This window comes from Rhagoletis pomonella, unplaced genomic scaffold, assembly GCF_013731165.1.
Source record: "Rhagoletis pomonella isolate Grant_MI unplaced genomic scaffold, Rhpom_1.0 Rhpom_scaffold_00005, whole genome shotgun sequence".
NCBI lineage: Eukaryota > Metazoa > Arthropoda > Insecta > Diptera > Tephritidae > Rhagoletis > Rhagoletis pomonella.
In genome coordinates, this window is record NW_023458559.1 from 68,601,210 (window position 1) to 68,628,889 (window position 27,680).

The 27,680-nt window shown below is 36.2% G+C and overlaps 1 protein-coding gene across 8 annotated transcripts in view; it reads right to left on the reverse strand.

Moving 5' to 3' along the window:
* Positions 1-27,680, reverse strand: part of LOC118739457 (putative uncharacterized protein DDB_G0286901) — a 180,078-nt gene that overhangs the window by 132,472 nt on the left and 19,926 nt on the right. For 4 of the 8 annotated variants that reach the window (XM_036470793.1, XM_036470792.1, XM_036470796.1 and 1 more), the window contains 4 exons: positions 6,260-6,494; positions 5,933-6,179; positions 5,778-5,852; positions 638-682 (listed from right to left, as the gene is read on the reverse strand). In XM_036470793.1, coding sequence (XP_036326686.1) covers positions 638-682; positions 5,778-5,852; positions 5,933-6,179; positions 6,260-6,374 — 482 coding nt within the window. In that variant the 5' untranslated portion in view covers positions 6,375-6,494. The remainder of the gene's footprint in view (positions 1-637; positions 683-5,777; positions 5,853-5,932; positions 6,180-6,259; positions 6,495-27,680) is intronic. The other 4 variants (XM_036470799.1, XM_036470800.1, XM_036470798.1 and 1 more) reach the window with 2 other exon arrangements.

The following is a 27,680-nucleotide window of genomic DNA, read 5'->3' on the forward strand; positions in this document are numbered from 1 at the left end:
CTTGGAAATATAGCGGTGGTTGAAACAAAAAGTGTTAAACCATGTTACAGTTTTGCCCGTCACTGTACATACACACTCACATATGTACATAACTAATAATTTTATATACATATCTATGTAAATATCGTAAATAAAATAGAGCTACTTATTTTATATTTGGATAACTAGGCAAAACTTTGGAAGGGCTTCTATGCAGTTTCGCACATTGATTTGATGAGCTAAGAATATTCACGTGCAATTTTATACATACATACGTACTTAGCCACAAACTATTAGCGTAAAATAATAAAAAAAACATGGTATAAAATATGTTAAGTAAAATATCTCTACACATGCATACATATGTATGTGCACCATATGTACATATAGCGTAAAATATTTCAAAGTGCAAAAAAAATATATATTTTTTATTTACTGAAGCAAAAAATGACCGCAACCAATTTTCATCCGTGTCTATGCAAAATTAGTGAAGCAAATTAGAAAAAAATTATAAATATAGCAAATGAATTCAAGTTATTTTTTTAGGCGAACTATTTACACGTGCTCGTTACATTTTTTTAGTAAATCCTTAAATAATATTATGTATGTATGTACGTATTGTAATAAAAATTGGTTTGCTTTGTAAAATTTTGCTTACTGTCTCATAGAACCCCAACGACGATTCGTTAGACTGTCAGGATTGCTGTAATAAATACAAAATAAGAAAATTAATTAATATATGTAACTAATTTAATTTGAGAGAAAGGAGTGCAGTTCAATTAGAAATGCATACAGTTTTAAATATTTTGATTTTAATGTTCTAAAGACAAATATAAAAAATACAAATTTTTTAAAAATGTCAGGAATGCTGGAGAATTATTACTTTAGTAATCCTCCATTATTTTTCAAATTGGATTACGAGGTCAGTGCGATAAGTCAATGTAAAAAAAAACTTTAAAAAATTTTAATTTCTCAACATACATATTGGCCTTTATCTCGATCCATTTAGCCTAGTATTTTCCCATTGGTTTCCCTTTCAAATAACAGATTTTCTGAAGATCCTAAATTGACATTTGTTTCAGCGAAGAGCTCTTCATTCGACCAAATCTTTTACCGGCGAGCCATTTCGTCAAGTATAAAATAGTGCGGGCCGAAAATCCGCATTTTTAGAATTATGCTCTAAACGCATTCTGTGTGAAAGTTGACACTTTTTGGTCAATATCTTAGACTCGCCCAAGTCCACGGGTAAAAATTCCAACCTGGGAGGCTTGACAAATAGATCGCCTAACTTTGATTACAAATACATATTCTCATTGCTACACAGACGGATTAAAGACGGATCATAGAACTCGTTCGTTAGTTTATAGGCCCGCCAATGACCAGAGGACCTATAGTATTTCAGGCGGCAGGAGATACTGGCAAACTCCACCTGTGTCACAATAAGTTTTGAAAAGGATTTGAAAGGCGCGATTATAGTTATCTGTTTAGAGAGGATCAGGGCACTTCCCAATAGGATGATCACCTCCTCGCTCGTCTAGGAGCTTTTGAAATATCTTCAAATCTTGGCAGATGGAAACACGCTAAGACTGTGATAGGTACCAGGTCGATAGGACATCGATGGACACCAGATCGCAGACGAACTGGCGAGTGAAGTCACATCGTCTCACCTCGTTAGACCGAAACCATTTTGCGGTTTTGGTTGGTCTTCTTTGAGACTGGCAATTACCGAGTACATAAACTCAAAACGCAGTAAGTGATGGGAAGCGGTATCATTTTGCAAGAAGGGACTTATATCTTTTGAAGTGAACCTACATCAGGTCGCTAACAAGGTACCTAAGGTGACAATTATCTGCGTTCTTACATCCACCGTACGGGGCGGCGACGGAGTGCCATTTTTGTTTTGAGGACAAAGAAACACCGGAAAAAAATCTAGCGATCTTCTAGGTAGCTATGTTCCTATTCTATTCTACAGAAGATGCAACTGTGCCTTAGACGGTCCCAAGCCCGGTTTGAGAAAACAGGAGGGAAGACAGGGGGCTTTGGTATTTCCAGGGTACGGGCTTGACAACCCCGTCTACCCCAGTTAAAGGCTACCAGTCCTGAGTCGGTGGAGGTTCAACTGGAAGAAGTCTACGGCTTTCGAGAGTCATACCAAAGACTTTAAAAATGGTGCCACGGGGAACAGATGCCCCCGGAGTGTTTTCGTCGGCGAGACGAGCAAAACTGGTGACACAAATAAGGCTTGCAAGGCAGGCAAGGCAAACACTGGCATGGCTTACACGACTAGAAAATGGAGAAAATGGTGAAAATGGAGATAATGGAGAAAACAGTTGTAATTGGAGCAAAAGTGTGGTGGAAACCGCTGGAAATGGTGAAAAAGTTGTTCGCAAGTTGAGCAATTCGATCCGTTGCGAAAGCTGAGCCGTGTCACCGCTCCTGGATGTGGAGGGTGCCCACGAGCGAGGCGAATAGGACGTGTGAGATGAGCAAGACGGAGCAAGATGGTGAATGTGTGTCGAGCAACTCGATCGGTCGAAAGTTGAGCAAGTGGTGTCACCGCTCCTGGATGTGGAGGGTGCCCACGAGCGAGGCGATTAGACTTGTGAGACGAGCAAGACGGAGTATGAATGAGGAGTGAAGTAGTCGTGTAAGTCGTTCTAGTGTGAGCTGAGTCAGTTAAGTGGGTCAGGGTGAGTTGAGCCAGTCCAGCAAATCTCGCCGGCGAGCATTACTCCGGTCTGTTCATGGGTACGGCCCCTTTGGGGAGTATCGTGGTGGCTGTGGTTTAATACCTAAATGCGGGTAGAACCAGCAATGGTTCAATGTGGAGTTGCATTGCAACCGGATGTCGTGATCCACAGATCGTCAGAGGTTTAGGTAGGCCTCGGCCCTACCAAGGTGGTAAGTGTGTCCACCACATACTGCCAATTGGTACTGAATTGCTTGCAGTTCAGGGCAGTGATTAATGCAAAAATTAATCCGTTGTGCCAAATGCGGGCACCGTGGTTAAAGCCGTTGGCAGGAAATCACGTAAAGCCTACATGAAATCTACAGAAGATGCACAACATTTTTCGTGTGGAAGTCGGTTATCAGAAAAAAATAGTGATAAACTATAGGAGCTTTATTATAATTTCAGCATATAAAGAGTAAGAGCAGACGAAGAAAAAGACCATAAGGATTCAAACTAGTTTTTCATAATATTTACATATGTCGGATGAACGGAAACTTGATCTTTCGCAATCGAAAATAATTCAAAGGCGGTCAATTCTCTACCCGTTTATGGTATAAAGAGCGTACTTAAATATTAAGAGCACAACAAAGAGAACACGAAAGTCTCAATGCTCGTCGAGCACAATTTTAGGAATTAACAGTTTGAGTGAAATGGTTAGCTGCTCTTATTGCTCTTAGGCGTCATAAAAGTGTACTCTTTTGACAACAAATTAGTAAGAAACTAGTAAATATAAACAAAAAGTGAGCACCATACAAGTTTTGTTTTTATTATATGTAGGTATAGCTTAAGTTCAGTTGACATGCAAACAAAAACCAGTTCTTTGTAAAATTCAGACTTATTTATACGCAAATGTACATACATATGTACTTATTTTATAACAAATGAGCGAAAACAAAGAGGTAGATAGACAGATGAGAAACTGACTGCACATTTGTATGTGCATATGTATTTACACACATATCGGACACCGTCTTCAAAAGAGTCGCAACTCAAAATTTGTCATTTTTGTAATTATACGCTAAAAATGTACACAAAGCTTTTATTTACCTTTTCGCAAAAGCTGAAGCATATTTTTGTTATAATTTGTTTAAAAAAAACCTAAGCTAAAGTCGCCCTTGCCCATATGATTAGCATGTGCTACGAAATAGTTTCTCGCATTTTCTGACGAACGTATTATTTTGGGTTGTGACTCTTTTGAAGACGGTGTGCGATATGTACATGCGTAAGTACGAAGGTGATCGTCATATTGGGGAAAACGACACTGACATATGAAGGTACTAAAGTGGGTAAGCGATAGTTACATATGTATATGCATGTACATTAGGGTATGAAGACGTCTTAACCGACTCCAATAGGGACCAAAATTTATATGTGATATCCTCGACTTTAGTGGTATCGATTTTGGGTATAAATAATATTTTGAATTTTTGGAGTCCATAGAGACCCCTTTGCGACACGCTTAAACCGACTCCTACGGGACCAAAATTTATATGTGTTATCTGTGACCGTGGTATTACCGATTGAGGGGGTGAGACCGAAAAAAAAATCGTTTACTTGATTTTTTTTTAAGGGCCACCCTAATGTTCATATGTACATACCTTAGGCTGTACCATATTCCAAAGTATTTTTTGAAGGCAAATTCGAAAGAAAATATTTTACCCAGCATAGTTCTACTGAAATAATCGAAATACTTCCTCTGAAAAAGTGATTTAGTGACATTAAGGTGGTTTGTCAGGGTGATGAGTATCTAGTGGATATATACTCGAACGTGGAACTTGAGTTCAATGAACATTGACACAAAAACAATTGTCTCCTCGAGACACTTTGAGATCCGACTCTAAATGCCGAAGGGGAAAAATGTAAAAAGGCAACTCCTAAGTTCGGCAAACTTTCCAAATTGTCTTGGAAAAATATTTTACGAGTAAAAATTGTACGGCGAACATTATTTTTGGTACGGTCTAATGTATGTGTGTATGTACATGGTCAAAAACAAAGCAAAGTCTGAATTTGAATGCTTTCACCCCCTAGGAATGTTCTATACCGAAAACATATACCCTTTTTTTAAATCAAAAATATTTTGATGTCGCTCAAAGCGCTCAAAATTTTCAATGTATTTCAAGCTGCCTTTACAAGGGTCGATTTTCTAGTAGATTTCTGTAGTTCACCAAAATCGACCCGTGTAAATGGCAATTCAACCATAAAATGTAAATTCACTGGCTAGTCGATTTCTCAGTCGATTTTCCAGTCGACGGAAATCGACCAGTGTAAAGGCAGCCGCTTTATATGGGGAAAAAATAATTTTTGTTTATTTAACTATTTTTTAGTATTGTCTAAATTTTTAATATAATAAGAAGTGGTAAAATAAACAATTGGGCTTTATTATTGGAAGTCTCTTAAAGAGAAAAACAGTTTTACGAACTAAAAATTTTTATTTTCAAGAATATCATACCATTTCTATGTAAATTTGTTTTTTTTTTCCATAGAAAACTATGAGCGACCTCTGAATGTTTCTTGATTTCAAAATAAAAAAGGACTTTTCTTTTTTCACTTGCATTATTGGGCCACCTTAATGTACATACAGCTATACGCAAAGTCAACAGCGATTTACCTACATATGTATGTATGCGCTTATCTAGATTTATATAGAGGCACATTTAAGGCAAACTTGTCGTTAAATATTACGTCAAATTTCAGCGAAAATTAACTGGAGACGCAAAAGTTAAGCGGCAACTTTTTTACACACAAGTCCGTATGTTTATTGTAATGAACTTACAAAAATGGCGTACTGTCACTTTGACATTTATAGACTCAATAACTCGTGTTGGTTAATGAGTGAGTGAATGACTGCTGCCCGCGTGGTCACCATTACCATATAAATCAACTAGTAAACCGTCAACTAAACAATCGGCAAACAATTAACTTGGAAGCTAAATTATTACCGCAATGACAAGACTGAGTAGTAGTGGAATGAACTTCCAAATATATTAGACGTTGGTAGAAATGGAAATAGCTGACATTTTTGCACTACATACAATACAATATGTACATATGCTCTATAGCTACTCACCTAGATGAGGTGGTGGTGCGACGTAGACTCATGCGTGCCCAATTGTCGCGTGGAATGATGCTCAACTCGTCATCGCTAAAAATGACAAAGCAATAAATTATTATAGCATAAAAAGGAATTTTTTTGTCGCACAAATCTAAATTTTAGCAACTCACTTGTTTGGCGTCGTAGTAGCGTTGTCATGTGGCGCCAGCTCTAATTCCACACCGCCAACGCTACTGCCACCGGCGACCGTACTGCTGCTGCTGCCATTATTGTTGGCAACATCGTTGCGTAACAAGCCGGCCGATGCACCAGATGCAGTGCGTTGATGATGGTGCAGGCCGCGCACTTCGTTTTCGCCATAGCCCTCATATGATTCACCGTCCGAGAGTGAGGAACATTGTGATTTGGCGGCATCTGCTGAAAGAGCAAGTAATATTTAAAAAAAAAAAAGATGCAAAATTTCGGCACTTTAGATTAGTGGCATTCTTTTGACTCACCTGTGCTGGAGGGCGGCGTTGAGGGCGTTGGACTTGTATCGCCCGGTGAATCAGCCTCGGCATAGAGGAAGTTTGTATTGGGCTTGACGCCTTTCATGCTGGGCATTGGTGCCATTCTCGTTTGCTGTTTGTTTGTTTTATGTTTTGTCGCGCGCGCAGTTTACGCGTTTTCAACTTCAACTATGTATGTATATTTAAGCTGCTGCGTTGATTTTGCCGATTTTCTACACACAGACTGGAAAAATTACAAATTTAAGAAAATTTAGAATTTTTTGTTTTATATGTGTATGCCAAAAAAATAAAGTAAATAAGTGAGTGGGAAACGGAACATATCTAAAAAAAACTGTTGAACTTTTGGAAAAATTTGCAAAAATTTTCAAAAATTCTACTACTATTATGCTGAGTTTCCACTAGGCATTAAATGACAAAATTTTTATTGACAATGTTGGGCATTAAGAAATACCTGTGCCATTACTTTCATATAAATAGTCATATCTGTTTCCACATTTCATTCTTTAAATGGCACATAGTTTTTTTCATTTCAATGCCTAGTGGAAATTCGGCATTACAAATGTGAAAGTTTGTGAGTGAGTTTGTTTGTTGATCTTTCACGCTAGAACGGCTGAACGGATTTCATTGAAATTAACATTCAATAACATATAGGATATTTTTTTAAGATAGCTACCACCTTTTAAAGAAGTTAAAATCCAGCAATTATTAAATCAAATCAAATATTACAACAATGTGGGTGTCAAACAAAAGGGCTTCCTAAAAGGTTTATTTCGAAAACATTGTTAAGTAGGTTGTCACCTGTTTAAGTCTTAAAAAAGATTAGTTGAAAGTTAAATTAAATAAAAAAAATAAAAAGGATTTATTTCGAAAATATTTTTTTTAAGAAGGCTGCTACGTCTTTGAAAATTCTAAATCAATTTTATTAAAAAGTTAAACGAAATATTTCAATATTGGTATCAATCGAGCGAGGTTTGAAAAAACTATTATTTCAAAGGGTTGCCACCTATTAAAAAGTTGAATTCAGTTAAAATAACAAGTTAACCGAAATATTTTAATATTGGTATAAAACGAGAGAGGTTCAAAAAAGCTTTATTTCCCAAAAATTTTTAATTGGGGTTGCCACCTGTTTGGATTCTAAACAATTCTAAAACAATTCAACTAACAGGTACAATAAATTATTGTAATATGGCTATCAAACGAGAGAGGTTTCAAAAAAGCTGTTTCTATTTTTAAAATATTTTTGACAATGGTTGCCACCAGCTTAGGAATTTAAAACCTATTTAATTGATAAGTTAAATGAAAGCTTCATAAATATGAAGCTTTGTTAGTGTGTATGGGTGAGTATGTTTATTGTTCCTTCTTTGAATAAAATTTAGCATAGAGATATCCTATGACCTGGATTAACATATAGCATATTTTTCGAAGAGCGTTGCCACCTACTTAAGAAGTGAATTATTTTTGAAAGTTCAACAAAATTTTACACTATGGATGTCAAACGAATGAGATTTAAAAAAGTTTTAGTGCAAAACAAAATTTTAAAAGACTGCCACCTATTTGAAAATTTAAATTTAATTTTATTAAACAGTTGAATGAAGTATTACAATGGGGTTAACGAAAGCTTCTTCTTTGGTACCGAGTAGTGAATAAATTTAAACAAAACTTCAAAAAACTTACAAAGTCAAACAAAATATGTCTAAGAAGGCTTTATTTGAAAAATATTTTTTAAGGGTTGCCACTTTTTAAAAGCCAAATTAAATTCAATAACTTTTTTTAACAAATATTTAAAAAAATATTGTGAAGAGCATTGCTACCTGTTTAAATGTTAAATTTATGTATATATTCAAATCAAATTCAATCTAATTGAACATCTGCAAGACTTAACTGTCATCGATGACGATAATGTTTACCTGATATATCGCTTGTTAGAAGAATTTGTTATTGAATTGCAGGGTTTGAAGTAACATCAGTGATGACAGTTAAATCCCAGAGGGGTTCTAACATCAGAAATTAGCTTTCGTAAAAATTGCGTATTGAACATAACCCATCGGTTTGCTTTTATTCAAAAAAAATAAATAAAATTTAAATACTTTCAAAAATGTACCAGCGAAATGTAATTTGTTTTGTATACTAGAATGGTCAAGACATCAAGACAATAAGAAACTTTTTTAACTAAAATTTTTATATATCGAAGTGAACCTTCTCTGGATTCATTTCTTGTTCATTTCCCCCTCCAAAAAAAAAGTTTACATTAACATTCTGATTTAATGGCTGTGCACTTCTCAAAGATGTAAGAATTTATGCCAAGCCATTTTGAATATCCAAAATCGTTGATCAAGCTTTTTAATTTCCAAATATGTTTGTTCATTTCTTACTTTCGAGCGTTCATATACCACCGAACTTATCTCTTATGGAAATATCTCCAAATTTTCAACAACCTAACCCAACTACAACTTTTTCAATGGCTAATCAAGTTTAACAATGTCAAGGCATACATATGTACATTAAGTGTCTTTAAATGCGAGACATATAAAGAAAAGCGCGCACAATGTGGAGTAGCTACGTACATATGTATTTACAATGCAACCTTAACTTTACACATGTACGCCTACATACATACGTATTTTTTTATGTCAATATTTAAATAGATTGGTGGGCATAGATACTCGTATCATGAACAATAGTTGTATAGGCACACATAAATATGTACATAGGTTTACAACTGCAATGACTTTAAGTTGACCTAAATGGCTTTGAATTGGAGCGGCGCTACTGTTACGTGAGTGCATTCTACATACATATGTAAGTATGTACATAGTATTTAAGTATTTACAAAGCAAAAACTTCAGATATGGGTCACCTAAATACAAACGCCGACTAACTGAGCTGGTCAATTATTTAAACCTATATACATACATACATGCAATGAATATGTGACAAACAATGACATAAAAATACCTGAGAAATGCATATTTGGATATGTGCCTATGTAAGTTAATCTGCGGACTTTCAATAGGTTTACAAACATGTGTATGTAGATCAGTTGTATGTACGATAATATTTAGTACATAAGTATTTTTCTGGATATTGACTTGTGCCACATAACGGCACGTTTAGAATGTGCATTATACTTTGCTGATAAAAGAAAAAAGTAATTTGTCACGTGTGGATTCTCTAGCGATCTCATGGCATGCAACAGTAGTGGAGAAAAGTATTCGTACAGAGGCATGATTGTACTAGGCTTAAGGGTACAAGTAGCTACTAATTGCCGGTTTTGTACCATATAAATCTTATACAACATTTAAAAACTGGCCTTGGAGCCTCTTAAGAGAGATTCTGCAAAAGAGTATTAATGGAAATGTTTTTTGTAGGATCTTCAAGCTCCTTATAGCTGAACATCTGTAAGAAAAAAGATGATCTAGCGTCTCCTTGATTTCCACAGAATTCATTGCAAGCAATGCTTTGCCTTTTTTAGCGTGGTCCTGGTAGCTTCTAGCCTGGCAACGTCAATTCAACCTTATTTCAATAGAAAAACGCATGAATCCTTGAGATTAAAAATTGTCCATAGTATGTAAGTATGTATGTACACAAATAGTGCTTATCATAACTATACGACACTCACATATTGACAAAATTTGCCTATTTATTTAATCTTTTTTTTTAATTTTAATTATTTTTTATAAAATAATGCTTTATGCTTAAACAAAAACCGTGTAAAACCAAGTTCCAGTGTTTGTGCAATATTTAAAAAAATGAACAAACTTTCGTTAAAATTTCAGGCTTTTCTTAGATTTCTTAGAAAGCTGTTGGGTATGCAGTTTTGTAGCCCATTCAATTTTAGTAAAGTGCAAGTTTAAAGCAGCTTGGATTTGCCGTTTATAGTTGACATTTTTTTTTTTGCTGACGATGTCAATAATTTTCTTCCATACGAAGTATGTTCGACGATTTTTTTGACTTTAAAGTGCCTGTCAATTTATGCAAATACAATATAATTGGTGTACTGTCTAATCGAGCGACTTTACTCGCTTGTTTTTCTTTTCATAAAGCGAGTTCTTATGAGGAACAGTAGGAAATAGCCATGAAATAAGATTGAGAGCATCCGTTGATACAAATACTGATATTGGTTCCATAATTCAGTACATCAGATTAAGGAAATATCACATTACGTGCCACAGCTGTATATATTCAAAGTACATCTTTTGAGTTGAAACTCCAGATTCTCACAAAAAGTCGCTTGAAACGGAATTGAATGGAATTTTGGTAGACTGAAACCCCCAGATTCATTTTTTAAGCATTCATGCATAGTTTCCCGTCTTAAAAAGTATGGGGAGCAAGCACAGGTGGTCATGGGGAATTATTACTTCCAAGAAACTTGCCCGACTCTTTGGTTTATCTTAGTAGTTTGTCTAAGGAACAGAATATAACTCGTCCATTCTCAATACATCTGACGCAAAATGCGCCATCTCAGTCTGGTGAAGGTCAAAGCAAGATGTACACAGTTGGACATCGATGATAGCTACGGTGGCTATATGTTCGCCACATAGACTGTGTCCCGAGATCAGTTCTATCAGAGCTCGTAGCTCTCCCTTTATTTGTCTGGTGAGTATTTTCTCATGAGCCTTATTCATGAGATCACTGATATGCCTGACAGTTCCTGCAAAGAATGACTCTATAATTGTCTTCATTCGAATAGGGGACTTCAAAGAACCGCAGTTCACCAATTACTCAGCCAGTGAAATGCCTTTCACACCACATCGTCGGCTTCTTCACTATCTCCTAAATATACATATATATATAAATATATATATATATATAAATATATAAATAGATATACCATTCTTATTTCTCATAAACACGTGGTGATGCAAGATACAGAAGATAACTTCGGCATTTTTTATACTTTTTAATATAAATCATAGGTGGACCAGAAATTTGCATTTCGTCACCCTTATGCCAGAAGTATGAATGTGCAAATATATCAGTTTTGAGTTATTGGGTTGACTTAATTAACCTTTGGATGTTCCATGTTCTACCAAAACCCAGAATACCATGCGTACATAGAAACCACATATTTTCCAATTTCAATTGCTTTAATGTAGAGTTAAGACTCGTAAAAAAAAAGAAAACTTGATTTTCCAAAATTTTAATTTTTACACATTCCTGTTTCTGCGGGCGACGATATGTATGTATGTGCAAGAGTAAATTTAATAAAAAATAATAATCCGTGTCCGAATTTTCGCAGTCGTCACTGTTCACACGTTAGTCATTTTTATTCAAGCTTTTGTGATAGGTCGCATGTTTTCTGAACGAGTGCAATCAAACAAACTTTCGTAAACATACAACTTATGAAAACTTATGTAGATAGTAAACAATTTCGACTGTACTCTGTGTGTACAGTGGCGGTCAAAAATGGATGAATGGTGTTTCATTTTTAATATTTACAATGTTTTTCAAACAAGAAATTTTTTGATATTTTTTTATAAAAATACGGTTCATGCTTTAACAAAGACTAAAACTGAAAAAGAACAGCAAAAGCCGTCAGCAAAAAAAAAATATCAAAAATCAATGCGATTTTTTAGCCGCTCAAAACTTGCACTTACTTTACTAAAAATTTTATAAGCCTATTAACTGCATACCCGAAAATTTTCTAAAAATTCTAGTTAAAAGAAATTTAAATAAAAATTTGTGGAATTTTTCTAAATTCTGTATAAAGTTTGAATGTTTTTTAGTTTTTTTTTAAAGCATGAACCATATATTTCTTAAAAAATGTCAAACAAATTTTAGCTTGAAAAATATTGTAAATAACAAAAAAAAAGAAACCCCATTCTTCCATTTATGACCGCCACTGTATATACAGCTGTGCCTATTTTTTGATTGCCCTCGATTTTCGAAAGTCCAAAACTGTAGGTAAATATTAAGTAAGTCGAAAGCGAGAAGGAAAAACAAAAGCAATAATCTACGTTATTGGCAACAGCCCATTTTTGTGCCAGTTTCTATGAGTTGGAGAATGGGCAGATCGAATTTTAATCGTTAATTCTTTTCTTGCAGTTGCTAGCTTTTGTTTACTCGTACTAATACTATTTTATGCCTTTCTTTTTAAGCTAAAAATAGTATCGAACTAATATTGGTGGCTTTAAAATTGTGTTGAAATTTTAATTAGCTTTGGCAAATGAAAGCAAGAAAAAAAATTAACTGGTTGTTTAAGAAGATTATGGGCTTAGAATCAATGCCAAATATTTGGAACAGTGAATAAGTTTTTGTTTTTAAGGGAAGTCTAGAGTTTTCACTCTAGCAATATAAAAGCGTAGAACTTCTACGTACATACATATGCAAGCTAGCTCGCATTTAGTCAAGACTTAAGCCATCGAAAAACTGGCTTCACTTAAATTTTAATTGCAACGGTAATTCCGTAAATAAATAAATAAACAAATGTATGGATAAAATAGCGTCGGCATTTTCAATACAAATGCAACCATTTCACGGGATTTTTCGACACACCCAAAAGCAACTGAATCACGACATCAGCCAACTTTCCTTTCTATAGCAAATTAATAGCTTCGATCATAAGTCACTGTTCCTCCAAAAAAATTTTCGGCAAATGATAAAATCAATAGCAATTTTAAGGCACAATTGGTCTGTACAAAAGACATAGATACATACGAGTGTCTGTACCTTACAATGAGCACTTCAACAACTGTCAGCGTGCCGGTGAAAGTACCTTATACATACTTATACTTATACACACAACACTCTTGCACCTGAAACGGCTCAACATAGGAAATTTATTTTTGGTGACTTTTCACAATTTTCTTTTATTTGGCTACCATCACAAATTGTGCTTAGTCGTTGGAAAATGAACGTCGCAGTTGCCCTGTAATTTGAGAAATGTAGTTGAGTGAAATGTTAGATATTTTCGTTTCATTTCTTTTATTACGAGTTTTGCTTGAATTCAACGAAAAATCAACGCAAATTTGCCAATATTTTAGTAGTTTGTACTTTTATTGGCAGTAGTAAATACTTTAATAGAAGTGTTTAATTCGAATTGGGTCAAATTTAGTAAAGACATGTCTGCCATCCACGACGTGAACATCGCCAAACGACTGTCTCAAAATGCAATTAGAGCTACTGGTTGGCTCGAAGACAGTGTCTAATAGTCACCATAGACATCGAAACGCGTTCAACACGACGAACCCGAATGAAAATATTATACTTACCTATGAAGGCTCTAGAAGTGAAGCAACATGAAGAATGTAATCGAAACTTATCTCAACACACAGACGTACTGCGTGCCTGCCTAGCCTATTCCACATCAAGACCATAGTGCGCGTTGTAGAATCGCATCCGACAAGAGGTGACCCTATTTCCACCGAACACTGGGTGTCTACTTACATCTTAAGGGTGACGAATCTATCATCTCTCCTTAATCCAAGATGCTATGCCTCACCGTGCCTATTAAATGGTTTCCAATCAGGGGGCTTTCCAGCTGTGTTCTAACGGCGTCAGTCGGATACCTGCCCGCACCTGGGAATAACCCAGTGGACCGTTGATTCCCTTTCATTTATATTCACTTGAAAAAGGGCTTCTGCTTAGTACGCAGCCATCGAGACAGTGATGATGAAAATATAGCATCAGGTCCCTGCATGGGTAAAAATGCCGCCGACAGACAAGACAAGTGTGGCAGTGCCAACAAAACTGTACTCGACAATGAGAACCCTGCTTTAAACGTAGCAAGTGCAACAACAGCTGCGTGCACTGTCAGCATACGAAAACGACCAGGGGGTAGAAAAATACTGGAGTTTGAGGCGATATCTATTTGTCTACTGATCTTTCTTGTCCACCCTCCACGTCGCGGACATCGGGGGTCAATTCCCTCGAAGGAAGATACCAAAAGTCGCCCAAAGCGTGGAGAGTCGGCCCTAACCCTGAAGGGGCATTACTCACCACAGATCCTTAACGGGTGACAAAAGGGCTGTTAGTCAGTTTGCAACTGAGGGATATGCACGCCCTGACACTCGCCTGAGCGGTTCGAAAAGAAGAAACTGTGATGTTCACCTTTCCGTGCGAGCGCAGCGCGTTTGTAGAGCTGACTCCATGATCCTCAAGAATATCGAAGAAACTCCAGTTCCTGAGGATCAACGATAACTGTTGGAGTAAACGGAGGGTATCGTCTCGTCGTCGTAAGAAACACAGGTTGTCTAACTACTCTGGCCCTGTTTACTGGGTAGTTAGAACTTTTAACGAGGAAGCTATGGTCGTTTTCGAAGTCCTAGTCGTTGTGAACAGAGGATACTCTGATGAAAACCTCACGCCAGACAACTGGATATCCTTCCTGGTTTGGCATCTTGATCAAGAGCCATGATCCGGCACCTCTGTCAAGGGACGCCGGTATACATCAAAGGCGTCGTAGACGGACGGTCGACATCGCTTTACAAAAAGCCAATATCCAGGCTGAAGGGGCAGCTGACCTTGGGGATATCCTGAGGGACAAGAGAAAAAAGGTAACGAGGGGAAGGCAGCGAACCCGGACGACACGAGTGTACCCATCGACGATACTCTAGCGCCATCTGACGTATCCATTACTAAGGAAGCAGGCAACGCTTCAAGGGAACCTCTCACTAACACTAACCTGAGATAGCTTCAAAATGGCTTCGGACACAGAAGGTGAAGAGCAATCTGTGTTAGGTTACGTGGATTTAGGCTCCACCTTGAATCACCAACTTTTGGTGTCGATGTCGAGGGATGCTAATGATAAAATCGTCGAAGTGATCACAGGCAAAAAATCCAAAGCAAACGGAGTTCGGGAAGGTAGATATTGATGAATGTGTTACAGACTGGCCTGCACCGTTCTAACGCTGTCCCTTTACTCCACTCCTGCACCTGATTTGGGCTCGTAAGGCAATCGAAAAGAAGAAATTACGCTCTACAAATCTCTCGTCACGTCAGTCCTTTTACATGACGCAGAAACAATGACGTTGTCGAACAAAAGATGTTAAGACTTTGGCTGTCTTTCTACGCAAGACATATGGCCCTATTCGCGTGGGCAAATAGTATCGAATAAGATGGAATGACGAACTGTACGAACTTTTTAACAACGCAGACATTTTTAAGCGCATAAAAATATAACGATTCAAGCTGGCCAGGACATGTTTTACGAATGAATGACGAGGCTTCAGTGAAACGATCCTTCAACTTGGAAAGGGCGCCCACGACCACCAATGAAGGACCAAGTGCAGAAGAATATGTCTGCACTACGGATGTACAACCGGCGCAACCTGGCAAAGGACAGTGGCAATCGGCGAAGTTTTTTGGTATTGGTCTCAAACAACAAACGGTTGTAGAGCCAAATAAGAAGAAGAAGGATATCGGAAAAAAGATCTCAAGCCCCACTATTCCGAATCTATGAACTATACTTTCCCGAAAACGAATGGAAGTGAACTTGAGAAATTGAATCCATCTGTGAATGCTTTTAAATTTATCTTTACTAATTACATCTCTGAAAAATTTCCCTTAATGCTTGAAATTGAACTCAAAAAGCTACACAAAAAACGCTGACCGTCAATTAATTGAAAGCATACGAAATCAAATAAACAGATATTTTTAAACAGATAAATCCATTTAAATATATACATACATACAAATATACATACTCATACATATGTACGTTGATAGTTTTGTAATGTGCATCTTAATCAGCCAGTCTCAGCGGCATAAATCTTTTCTAATGCAATCTGAAGTGGTGAGCCACCACAGAGAGTCGCCGCCATGGCCGCGGCGTTGCGATTGCGGTCGTTTGTTGAAGGCAATTAGTGGGACCGTTTGAAATTTGCGCATAATAAAAAAGCGCAGTTAGGCAAAAGTAATTTAACTGCAGTAAATAGTAAGCGGCGCAGAGAGAAGAAAAAGTTGCAAACAAAAACAAAAGAAACACCACACAATGGCGTTGATGGCGATACGCAGGCAACAAATGCAATTATTGTAATTATGAGCAAATGGAAGCAACTGCGGCTACAAAGTAAAGATGCAAAATAAAATTAGATTAGCAGAGTGGAAACAAAAAACGAATGGCGGAGTTGCAAAGATACTTAGGCAGCCGAAGACGTGATGAGTTCGAGGTTATATAAACAAAAACTACATAATTGCCGAGTAGAAAGAAAATAATCCAATACAAATGCAAAGCGATAAAACAAGAAAAATTTTAAAATAAAAGAATTTTCAATATTGCTTAAATAAAAGAAATAAATAGCAATAATCGTAAAAGCGAGAAAAAATCACAAGAAGATTTTTCAAGCGAAGCAGCTTTTCAGACAAATGGCTAGTAGCAATGGCCGCATGGTGCATCTGCACTCAAAAGTTGCATATATGTATATGTTTATAAAGTTGCATGTCACATGCAATTTGATCGTCACTTTTTTTTCAAATGAAGAAGAAAAAGATAGGTATTTGCAGATGGGAAGATAAAATACAAATGCAGCATCATTCAGAGTGCATGTAAATGCAAATATACGTGCATAGGTATGTACATTAGGGTGGATCGAATAACACAAAATATTTGATACGAGAATTTCTAACGGTCTTAAAAGGTGCTATTTTAATCCCTTATTCTAGAAAATAAATCCTGCTTCTCTGCGACAATATCTTCAGTCTGTGGAAAAATGTTTAATAAGAGTGGGAATACCAATTTTTCAAATTTTTACAACGGCTTGTGTAGATAAAATCTGGAACTTATTTCCCATAATAAAGTCATAAAAAATAAATTGGGCAAATTAAAAGTAAGTAACATCAATATTTTCATGAATTAATCTATAATTCCTATTTAATTTATTAACTGATTAAAGTATTGATGTTTCCTACTTCTAATTTGGCCAATTTATTTTTTTATGATTTTCTTATAGGAAATAAGTTCCGGATTTGATCTACAAAAGTCGTTGGAAAAATTTTAAAAATTGGTATTCCCACTCTAACTTTCAATTTCGAGCTCATTCCGCAGACTGAAGATATTGCCGCAGAGAACCAGGATTTCCTTTTTATAATAAGGTATTAATAAAATAGCACCTTTTAAGACCTATACAATTTTCGTATCAAACATTTTGCGTTTTTCGACCCGCCCTAATGTACATACAAAAGTATGAATAAAAATACAACATATCGTACTTAGACGAGCGTTTGTCTATTCTATTGTACGAGTATATAAACATATATTACTCTGAAAAAAAAGTGTAAAATCACCTGTGTTTATTGGAGCTGTGAGGTCGGACGATTACAACGTAACACAGCTGCGACGACGGCAACGCTCGAACGAATTTATTCACAAGTGTTTTTTTTTTTAACTTAGGAAATTCCCTGCGGTAAATCTAGAAGATTATGTCTGTGCCTTAAGCGACAATGACAGAAATGGAACCTTTTTTTTCACATTCCGTTTGGAACCCTTCCAGACAAAGATTTTTTAGCCAACTTCATTCAGGTACGCGGTGAGGTTAGGGGACCCTTATAACGATGAACGAATGATCCGCACTCTGTAGAAGAAGACGAATGTTCATGGGCTCAGAATTATTCGAGAGTCTAACCGTTATAGCATAAAGCATATACATAAGCCAACTGTTGGGTTTCGCAGACTCCACACGTTGGTTTGAGTAGGAGGTTTCTAACGAACCGCGTGGTGTCACAACGGGCCCGAAATATTAGGGCCTAAGTGTGCTGGTGGGATCAAATGGCAGTCAAGCTAACCTAAACCTACCTGTACTTTTAGCTGCAGTTAAGCTTTTCGTGGAAACGAATTATAAGACAAAAAAAAATTAATTCATCCACAGACCAACCCCTTATCATTGGCAATTCGTCTGCCAAGGCGCAGTTAACGTTTATTAGGAGAGCTGATAGTATTTTAGGCTATCAGGGTTGGGGAACCGATCCGATCTAATGCTCATAGTACGTCCCGCATGCATCTCTTATACATAGGGTTTATTTTTAAGTCTATTTAAAAATCTAAGTAGATTTGTAGGTACAAGTTATGTACACCTGCACCTATATATGTATATTTATATGACATGTATGCTTGTATAACAAATTACTACTGAATAAACATGTCTCTCCGACAACAGAGGCTGGGAGAATTGCCAACTAAAGATTCCCATAAGGCAAGTATGCCTAGGGCTGTTGGCCAAGTTGCAAGTGATTTGTTAACTAGTTTATTTGATCATTACGGACATGCACCAAAACGATGTGCTGTGGAACAATTATTTCCCTTGTCAAATTTGATTTGGAGGCAAGACCACCAAGATTTTGTTAAAGTTTCAATCACATATAGGAAAGAGAGCTGAAGTTCTTAATAAATACGAGTTATTTTTAGATTATGTTGACACCGAGCTCTTTCTATTGTCCTTAATACTTATGTGAACGTGGCAATTACTTTTTTTTTTGTGTTAAGTGTTTACTAAATTCATTCACACTTAAGAAGCTAAAGTATATGTACATATGTACGGATATGACAACTAATAAGTATGTCAAAGGTTTATAAATAGTTTCATGTCAATTAGGGCCGCTAACTCAAGTAAATTCATTTAATATTTATAGCACAAAGGTGACAATATCTTGTGAACCAAAGAAGTGGAAATGTAAATAATTGAAAAATGCCCAACATACATACATACATATGTATAAAGGTAAATGAGTAGACAATTGCAAGAAATCTAGCACAAACCTACTGAAGCGAACAATGGTTTGGTAGTTAATAAGTAAGTATGTAGGAATGCACAAATATGTATAGAAGTGTAAGCGCAACAACCAACAACAGAAAGAGAACCACCATCGTGTACTGTGGCATGGCACAAAAGGGTGTCAAAACAATCCACATAAACTGACAAGTAACAATTACAGACTACACATTTGAAAGCATTCAATCTAAATTGGAAAAGCTAGTTGCGCGAAAGTCAATGAAACGAAATTAGTTGTGCCACACAAGAGGAAATTGGTGAAGATGAAAAAATTTAGGCAAATATCTGATATATGATATATGTTTTTCGCCGGGCTGGGCATCCTGCGCAGAGCTGCTAACAGGGCTAAGGATTTTCTTTAAACTGATGCACGAATCTGCGACCAACAGATCTATTGTGCTTTCAACCATTCATTACCCCGTCCAGCCCTAGAGATGCCAGAAATTTAAAGAGATCTTCAGCGATTGTGTGAGTTCAACACTTGGCCAGAGTTGGCCCAGATGCCTCACCCATCTCCTTGTAACCGCCTCGCACTCACGAAGCATGTGTAGAGGAGTCTCCTCGACCGAATCACAGTTACGACATATGTAGGTCGTTTGACCCAATCCCTAGCTTTAACTAGTCTTTAAAGTGTACTAAAAAAGCCAACCCTAGTGCGAAGCATACCTAAAAAAGTTTGAAGACTACCCCTGGAAAAACAGTGTAATCATGTATGGATACTTAAGAGCTCTAAGCCCTATAGACAGATAAACTGTTATATATGCCACCTGCATAAAATTGCAGCCAGTGAATGGACTCCAACCAGAGTGAATTTTTTTCTTGTTTGTTTTTTTTTTGTGCTCATAGTAAAAAACTTTTACATTTTTTACCTCATTTCTTTCATTTGTTTAATTTTGCTTGCCATTTTATTAAAACAAAAAACTTTTAATTCACCATTACTAAGTTCGTGCTCAAACTTTGTTAGAGATTTAATTTCCAAATTGCGGTTGCATGCCACAACCGGCTGTGCGGTTTTTCATAGCATACACAATAATTTTCCTTTCACTCTTTAAAAACGAAACCAAAAAGCGCCAACAAATGCACACACAAAATTAAAAGCAAATCAAAAACTGAAAAGCGATTTAATGGTCGAAAAATTACAAAATGCTTAACAACAGCTGTAGCATAAAATCAGAGTGGGCAACAGTTGGCTAAAGAAATAAAAAGAGGAAAACAACAGCTAATAAACATAATAATATGAAGAAAAAAGAAATCATTTATGACCTATCATTTGATCATTAACTGCGTCGGCAACTCATAAAAAAGATCAGCCAGAAATTCTAAACAATTTCAATACCATTTAGATTTATGGATATACCCTAGAAAAGATTCGAATAGCGGATGCCTACGCCGAGCGATCGGTGCGGCAATGTTCATTAACACGATCGCAAACTTGAACTTGTGCCCTCTTTGTGGCACACTCTGCGCGCTCTGTCCGTGAGCTTATCTCCTCATAGACTCATATTTCTCTTGATCTTGCAATTTATGCACATATGCACATGCTTCCCTGCATATACATATTTCAAATCCTAATTGCATTAGCGCATCAGCTATTTTTATGTTCGCGATTGTTGTTGTGGCAGTTGCCTATGTTGCCATCTGGCTTTGATAGTCCGTTTTCCTATTATTTTCCATGCTGCAATTATACCATCACTAGCAGCTCGTAAAGTATTCTGCATACATTGAATGAGTCTCAGGAGGATTATGAGCTGACTTGTTGATGCGTATACAAATCTATGCTTTCCCTGAAATTTTTTGTAGCCCAGCGCAACAGCTGGCCTTCGATGAATACATGTATGTACATGCATACATAGGCGGTTGGATCGTATTGGATTTTGCTTACACATGTTCTGTCTGTCAGTTGAGGCTGATAAGATCCATATTTGTGGGTGTCATCCAAATGATACGACTGATCGTTTGTTTAAGGGGCGTATAAGAGATTGCTTGTTAACAGCTGTTAAATACTTTATTCGCGTCTTGTCGTATCGTATATTGATCTGAACTGAATATAATTATACTAATGAAAATAAAGGAAGACTCCGGAAGTGATCGCTATTCGATGGATCGGCGATTAGATAGACATATCATTAGCCGAAAAACTTCATCCTCTACCAAGCAAAGATTCATGGAAGAGGCAGCTAACTTCAGACAGAAATCGTCGGAATCCTCTTGTGCTGGAAAATTTTTCTGTAGGAGAAAGGATCTTCTTTTTCTACAAACGTTTTACCAGTTTCGCCCGATACCAAAAAACTTCGCCACTTTCCTGTATCTTTCCGTTGTTCACAGCAAGCGTAAACAGGGGTTTCAGCGTATGGTGCTTCCATTATCTTCCTGGGCGTGCTCGATTTTGTTCTATAACCATGGTGCTAAATCGAGAGATCTTTGTATGGGCATGTCAAAACTAGCGCAAAGTTAAAGAGAAAGATTGAAGGGTGTAAAATAGGCAATGGATGTGATTTTAAAGTCTCTTAATAATTACGAAAATTAAGTCAATGCATATATCTAGATTCCGAACTACATAAGATGTGGAGACTAAATAAAGGCACTAGTCTATGAATCCTTCAATGAAAGACTTCACAAGTAAATAGCAGATTGCAGTGAAAGTGGAGCTATCCTTCGAAACAAACGCGCGAGAGCAACCCATATTCTCAGAGTAGCCGGAGATTTTTAGATTCTGCCACTTACTATGAGTGGGGATAACTACTGCGACAATGGTAAGAAGTGACGATCCGATACATCTTTAAAGTGTAAGGAAAACTAGCTGACGAGCCAAAGTCCTACTAAACCATCAGTCTTCCGTCCTTTCTCTTACAAACCATGGAAGAATCTCAGACAGGCATACAGTGGCGGATCCAGTGGGGAGGGTTTTGGGGGTTAAACTACGTGTCAGTCAGTGGCGGACCCACGGGGGTTGTTTTAATACATGGACGCCATATTATACATACATATGCGCCATATTGAAATACCCCCCGTGGATCCGCCACTGACCGACACGTAGTTTAACCCCCAAAACCCTCGGTGGATCCGCCACTGCAGGCATATCATAGATTGTTTTCTTACAGAGAATATTGTGCATAACAATGAATATATAAACATATTCCAGTTATACCTACCTGTAACCAAACAGAGGTAGATTACAATAGATCCTTTGGTTGCGATAACTAGGTTATGTGCTACCTCGTAAAAATATGAATATAAAATAATCTAATTTAAGTAACCGTGAGATCATATTTAGCTTATATGAGCTTATATTTATTTGTATAGGCGATCATCTGGCCTCCTATCGGTAATTTCTTACACTATTCCTTAATTAAAGCCAAATTTTTGAGTTCTAAAATCACCGATATTTAGCAACTATTTTTAGCACAATCCAAGCAAATTGAATTTTCACAATTTGCCATTATGTTTACTTCATTAATGTTTGCTTCAACTTTTATTCTACTTCCACTTCAAAACTCCACTTGATCATTACGGTTGCTTCCACAGTTTTCCTATTTCAACAACTTTTTATTCAATTTCTTCATCTTACCTGCTGACACTGTTCTTCGCAGTATTTTCTTTCTTACGTACAGATTTTGCTTCATTTTGTCCATAATTACGAAAACTCCACATCCATCGATTACCGACGGGCCGCTTGTCAGCTAGCGAATGAACGTGCCTCACATACAGTAATAGCGGACAACATACATACATACATTCTTAGTTGATTCACACGTACACTCTGGGTAACCTCTTCAGATATTAATTATGAAATTTTTCCATTACGCATATCCGCAATGCCATATGTATATGATTGCCACAAAGATGAATTTTGTATGAATAGGAAATAAGTTTACCTACATTATGATTGTGCAACATACATATGTATAATGAATTTTAATTGAAAAGTATGTATTTATGTATGTATTTGCATAGTTTTATAAATGAAATATCTTTCTTTTTGTTTGGATCCGTGAGGTATTCTCTTAGTCTGGATATGACAGATAGGATATGCGATATATTTAACTTGGAGACAAAACACAGAAAACGTACATACATATATATAACTCCAGTACCCTGTTATAAACATCTGTATCTACTTGTGCATATGCATATATTTCATAAAAACAATCGGCCCTACTACATTGCTTTATTTCGGTCTCTAGAAACATCTCAAAACGTTCTCGTGGACAAACAGAGATTTTCCAAGAATCATCACTCTATCCGTAGACTCCTTCTAAACTGCAATGGCAACAGCAACTTCATCTGCCAGCGGTTTCCGGCAACTGTTACTCACTAATAGTCATTTCTTCACAGCCTATAAAAATAAGAGCTGCTGAAGAGCACAAAGATCGTATTTCCAATATGCCACTTACAAATATTGGATGAGTGTTTTCGAGATGAACTCGTCCCTTTTTGTATTCAAACAAATGTAACGCAAGTGTTGTTTAGGCTTCGCTACTACCTGAATTGAGAATTATCTCCATGTTCCTTTCCACTACTCGCGTGTCCGATTATTCTTTTCTGAAGAATCTATAATTTATTACATCTGTTGAATTTATGTACATACGTTTGTTTGAGAAGTGTAATCTGCTGTGCGACAAATCAAACACATGTTTCAACTGATCACATATCTAAGTACTATGTACATGTAAGTTAAAAACTGTTACGTTATTTTCAAGAGGTACACTCAAGTTTCTCATAATGTCCGTTTTTTTTTAATTTTTTTATAGAGTTTTACGGAAATGCATTAGGCAATGCTGCTGCTTGCATATATATTTTATGTAGACGTACATATGGACACACAAATAGTAAAGATGTGTTTGGGTTTGCTAATCTATATTGAAAAATATTTAACTTAAAATGAGTTTATTTGGAGCAGCTGTGTCTACGTCGTAAGAACTACTTAACTAGAAATTTCATAAGCTTAACTAAATACATTTGCTGAACTAAATACATTTTAAAATTTGGTTTACAAAACTTCTTCAGCACAGAGAAGATGAAAGTCGAGTGATAAAAGACGTTTAACTTAAGAGAGATAACACTGAAAATAAAGGAATTCTCCGTCACCTTCAAAAAATCTTTGGAAATTCTCTTAAATATATACTAGCTCGGAATGACTCCGGCATCCTCCACAGGGAAAAAACTACCTAAAAATAAATAGAACAAGACTAATAAGTTAATTATACCTTTGGGTTTTCTTTAAAATGAAATTCTTCTTGTAGCGAGAAGTAAAATTTTCTTAAACAATACGCAATTATTCAAATTTGTATAAGTAATTAAACAGCTTAAAAATTAAAGAAAAGTATGCGCCATCCTAGCACAGAACCCAGGGCCTACTGAATGGCTTCGCTAGCAAAATCTTATAGACCCATAAGTTTCACCTGCATTGTGTTGAAGCAATGGGAATGATAATAGACAGCAATAGTAGATCAGACATGCTGCAGGTACCACCTAAACATTCTTGTCAGCATGAGTACAGAACTGTAAGGTCCAAGGACACAGCCCTTTATCAACTGACAACCGAAATACAAGAGCTTTAAGAGAGCTTTTGATAATAACTCACACTCAGGGCAGCCTGTCATCTGCAACTGGGAGGACACTAGGGTGGTCCAAAAACAGTAAAGTCGGAATTGTAATGGCGAGAGCCTAGGATTGTTCTATATTGAAAAAAAGTATACCCCTATTTTTTTATTTTAAAATCAAAAAATATTTAGAGGTCGCTCAAAGCGCTCAAATTGTTCCACTTCACGAGAATTGGCCACCAGAACGTTTCGATAATTGAGGCAAAACCAAGACATAAATTTTGTTTCAATCAGAATGTAACTCATCTTTAAGGAATCGGCAAGAAATAGAAATATAAACTGAGCAAAGGCGAAATAAACTGAAAGAAATATATGTAGACATGCAGACTATGAACAAACCAATATGTATTTTGACATAAGTATATATGTATGTATGTATGTACATATGTAGCAGAAGCACTGATGAGTTTCCAAATTATACTCCCCCTCTTGAATTGTCATATATGAAAGTATAAGTATGTATGTACCTACATAAGTATCGAGATATTTATCTGTCAACGCACATTTCATGGAGACTGTAATCGTCAATAATATTTAACCAGATATACAAATGTATTTCCATAATGTACTTTAACCAAAAAAATATGGCTGTAATCAAGGGAAATTCTAAGCAACTAAATAAGTACAATAACAATACTAATATAAAAACAAGAACATAAATAACACAACAACGAACGAAATGAAAACCATAATACTTACTATACATAAAATAATTTGCTGACGTGTGAATGGCTATATTGAATTCGACCTTATTAGAATCGAAACGAAAATAGAACGAATTCTCTCAACGTTTTCAAATATGACAAAAATTAGGGTCAGAGGGAAATTCATTCAATCAAATTTTGGGAAGTTAGGCATTTTATATTAACTAAACCAACCACCAACAAAGCAAAAAACGGCCATATCCCCTCAACATATTTATTTCTAAACTTCAGAAATGCTGACATAGGCTGGCTCCTCATGAATTTGCAATTCTCGTACTCTTGCAAGTATTTAGGCTATAACTTATTGAATTCGCAGGAGCTCAACTCTTGCTTTTTCTGCTTTGTGAGTGTAATTTTTCAGTCTTAGTGAACAGCGTCTACTTCAAACTTTTGGGCATACCGGAGCTTCCCACACGCTACCGAAAGAGTAAAAACTTAAATACAGTCAAATAAAAAATTATTTCAATTTAAAAATTTATCAAATAAACAAGAATTGAGTGCAGACTATTTTTGGCGAGAGAGGACACATGGCGCACCGGCACCAACGCCATCGTTAGCAGCAACAACAGCACACCACTGTTGGAAAGTAGCAGCTGTAGCACGCATCCGACTAGACAAATGGGCAGACATGGAGGCGGTGAGTCAATCAGGCAGTGTGTGCGTTCACCAGTCAGCAAGCCACCGTGCCAAGTCGTTGTCAAGTGACAGCGACAGTAGGACGACCGAAGGCATACAAAGAAGCATACAAATTTCTGCTGCTGCAATTGTGGAGCACATAAAATTGGAAATGAAAATGCTGATGAAAAGTTTTTTTAGCAACTATGCGCTAGCGCCGTGTATTACACACTTTCAACTGACGAAAGTGGCATGGAGTGAAGGGATGGCATCTGACATCTGAAATGCGGACGAGGGAGTTGAAAAATGCGAGCAATTAAAAAGAAATAAAAAGAGAAGTAGATAATAATAGCGAATTTAAGACTCACGTTTTATTGGGAAATGAGTATAAATTAGTATAAAGAAAATGAAAATCGCAACGAAAGATTTATGGCCTACTAATTGCAACACAGGCAATGACGGCTAAAAGTCTGAATGAAATTGGCTGCGCTTTGTAATTGGATGCTACGTGGAGCAGGCGTATTTTATCCGACAAAAAAGCGCACAATTAATTCAATGTAACACAGCTTTTTTGTAACCGTAAAAGCACCGTGCAGTGGAAAAGCAATGTTGCCACAGCTGTTTTCTTCGGAATGGAGTAATGTAATTTCTAAACGATGTGGAAATTTGCAACGCTCAAGCAAAGGCAATAACCGCGTAAGAAACAAAATAGCAGCGAAAGCAAATGTTTGCCTCTTTGAAGAGGTAATAACCTCGTTTCAATTTAAATATTTTATATGCATATTTTATTTTACGTGCAATTGTTTCAAGTTGCCATTTTGCCTCGGTTCAATATTGAACTTGCTATTTTTTATTTTATTACTTTTCATTTACTTAGCATTTCTGTATTTTATGTTTTTATTGTTTACAACTTCGCCTTATTTGAAGCGCTAAGAAAATAAAACCACCTAGTCGACTTTCGAACAAACACAAGGTAAACCGGTTGCTTGTCTGTGGTGAATTGTCATTAAATAAGCCGAAATAAAATGCGGTGAGTAATACAATGCGTTGGCATAGCCAAGCATACATACATACATATGTATGTATGTATTTGGTGGTAGTCAAAACAAGCCAAAAGCAGCGATAAACATCTGGAAATTAGCAAAATGCGTAAAAGCGCTTAATAAGTTTAAGGTAGGTAGCAAGCATTGGCATTGAAAATGAACCGCACATTTGTGGTTAGATAATGAGGCAGAAAAAATTCTAACATAAATAGACTTATGATTGAAGCTTTCATAATTCCCAGATATGTATTTTTTATATATATATATGAACTTTCATTTCTGGAGGCTTTCACTATAAAGTATAAAAGAAGTCCACATGAATTCTTTTTTAATTTTCGAAAAGCCTTTTTTATGCTATTCTCACCTATTTTATTCCGAACAACACGATTCCTTTTCAACTTGCTTTGAAAGGTTCCCACTATAAAAAAGTACGCAAACAAAATTTTTTTACTGATTCCAGAAAACTAATTTTCTATTCCATTCAATATTTAAGCTTTCATTTTAGAAAGCTTTCCCTATAGAAAGAAACTTCGCAAATAAACAATTTTTTATAAATTTTAGAAAAACAACCTTCTATTCGATTCACTACTTAAGCTCCCATTTCCACTCTAAAAAAAATCACAAAAAAAATCAAACAAAAAAATGTGTTTCAACTTCCATTCAATGTTTAAGCTTTCATTTCAGAAAGCTTTGACTTTAAAAAAAAACTTCACAAATAATTTTATTTTTTTTTTATTTTA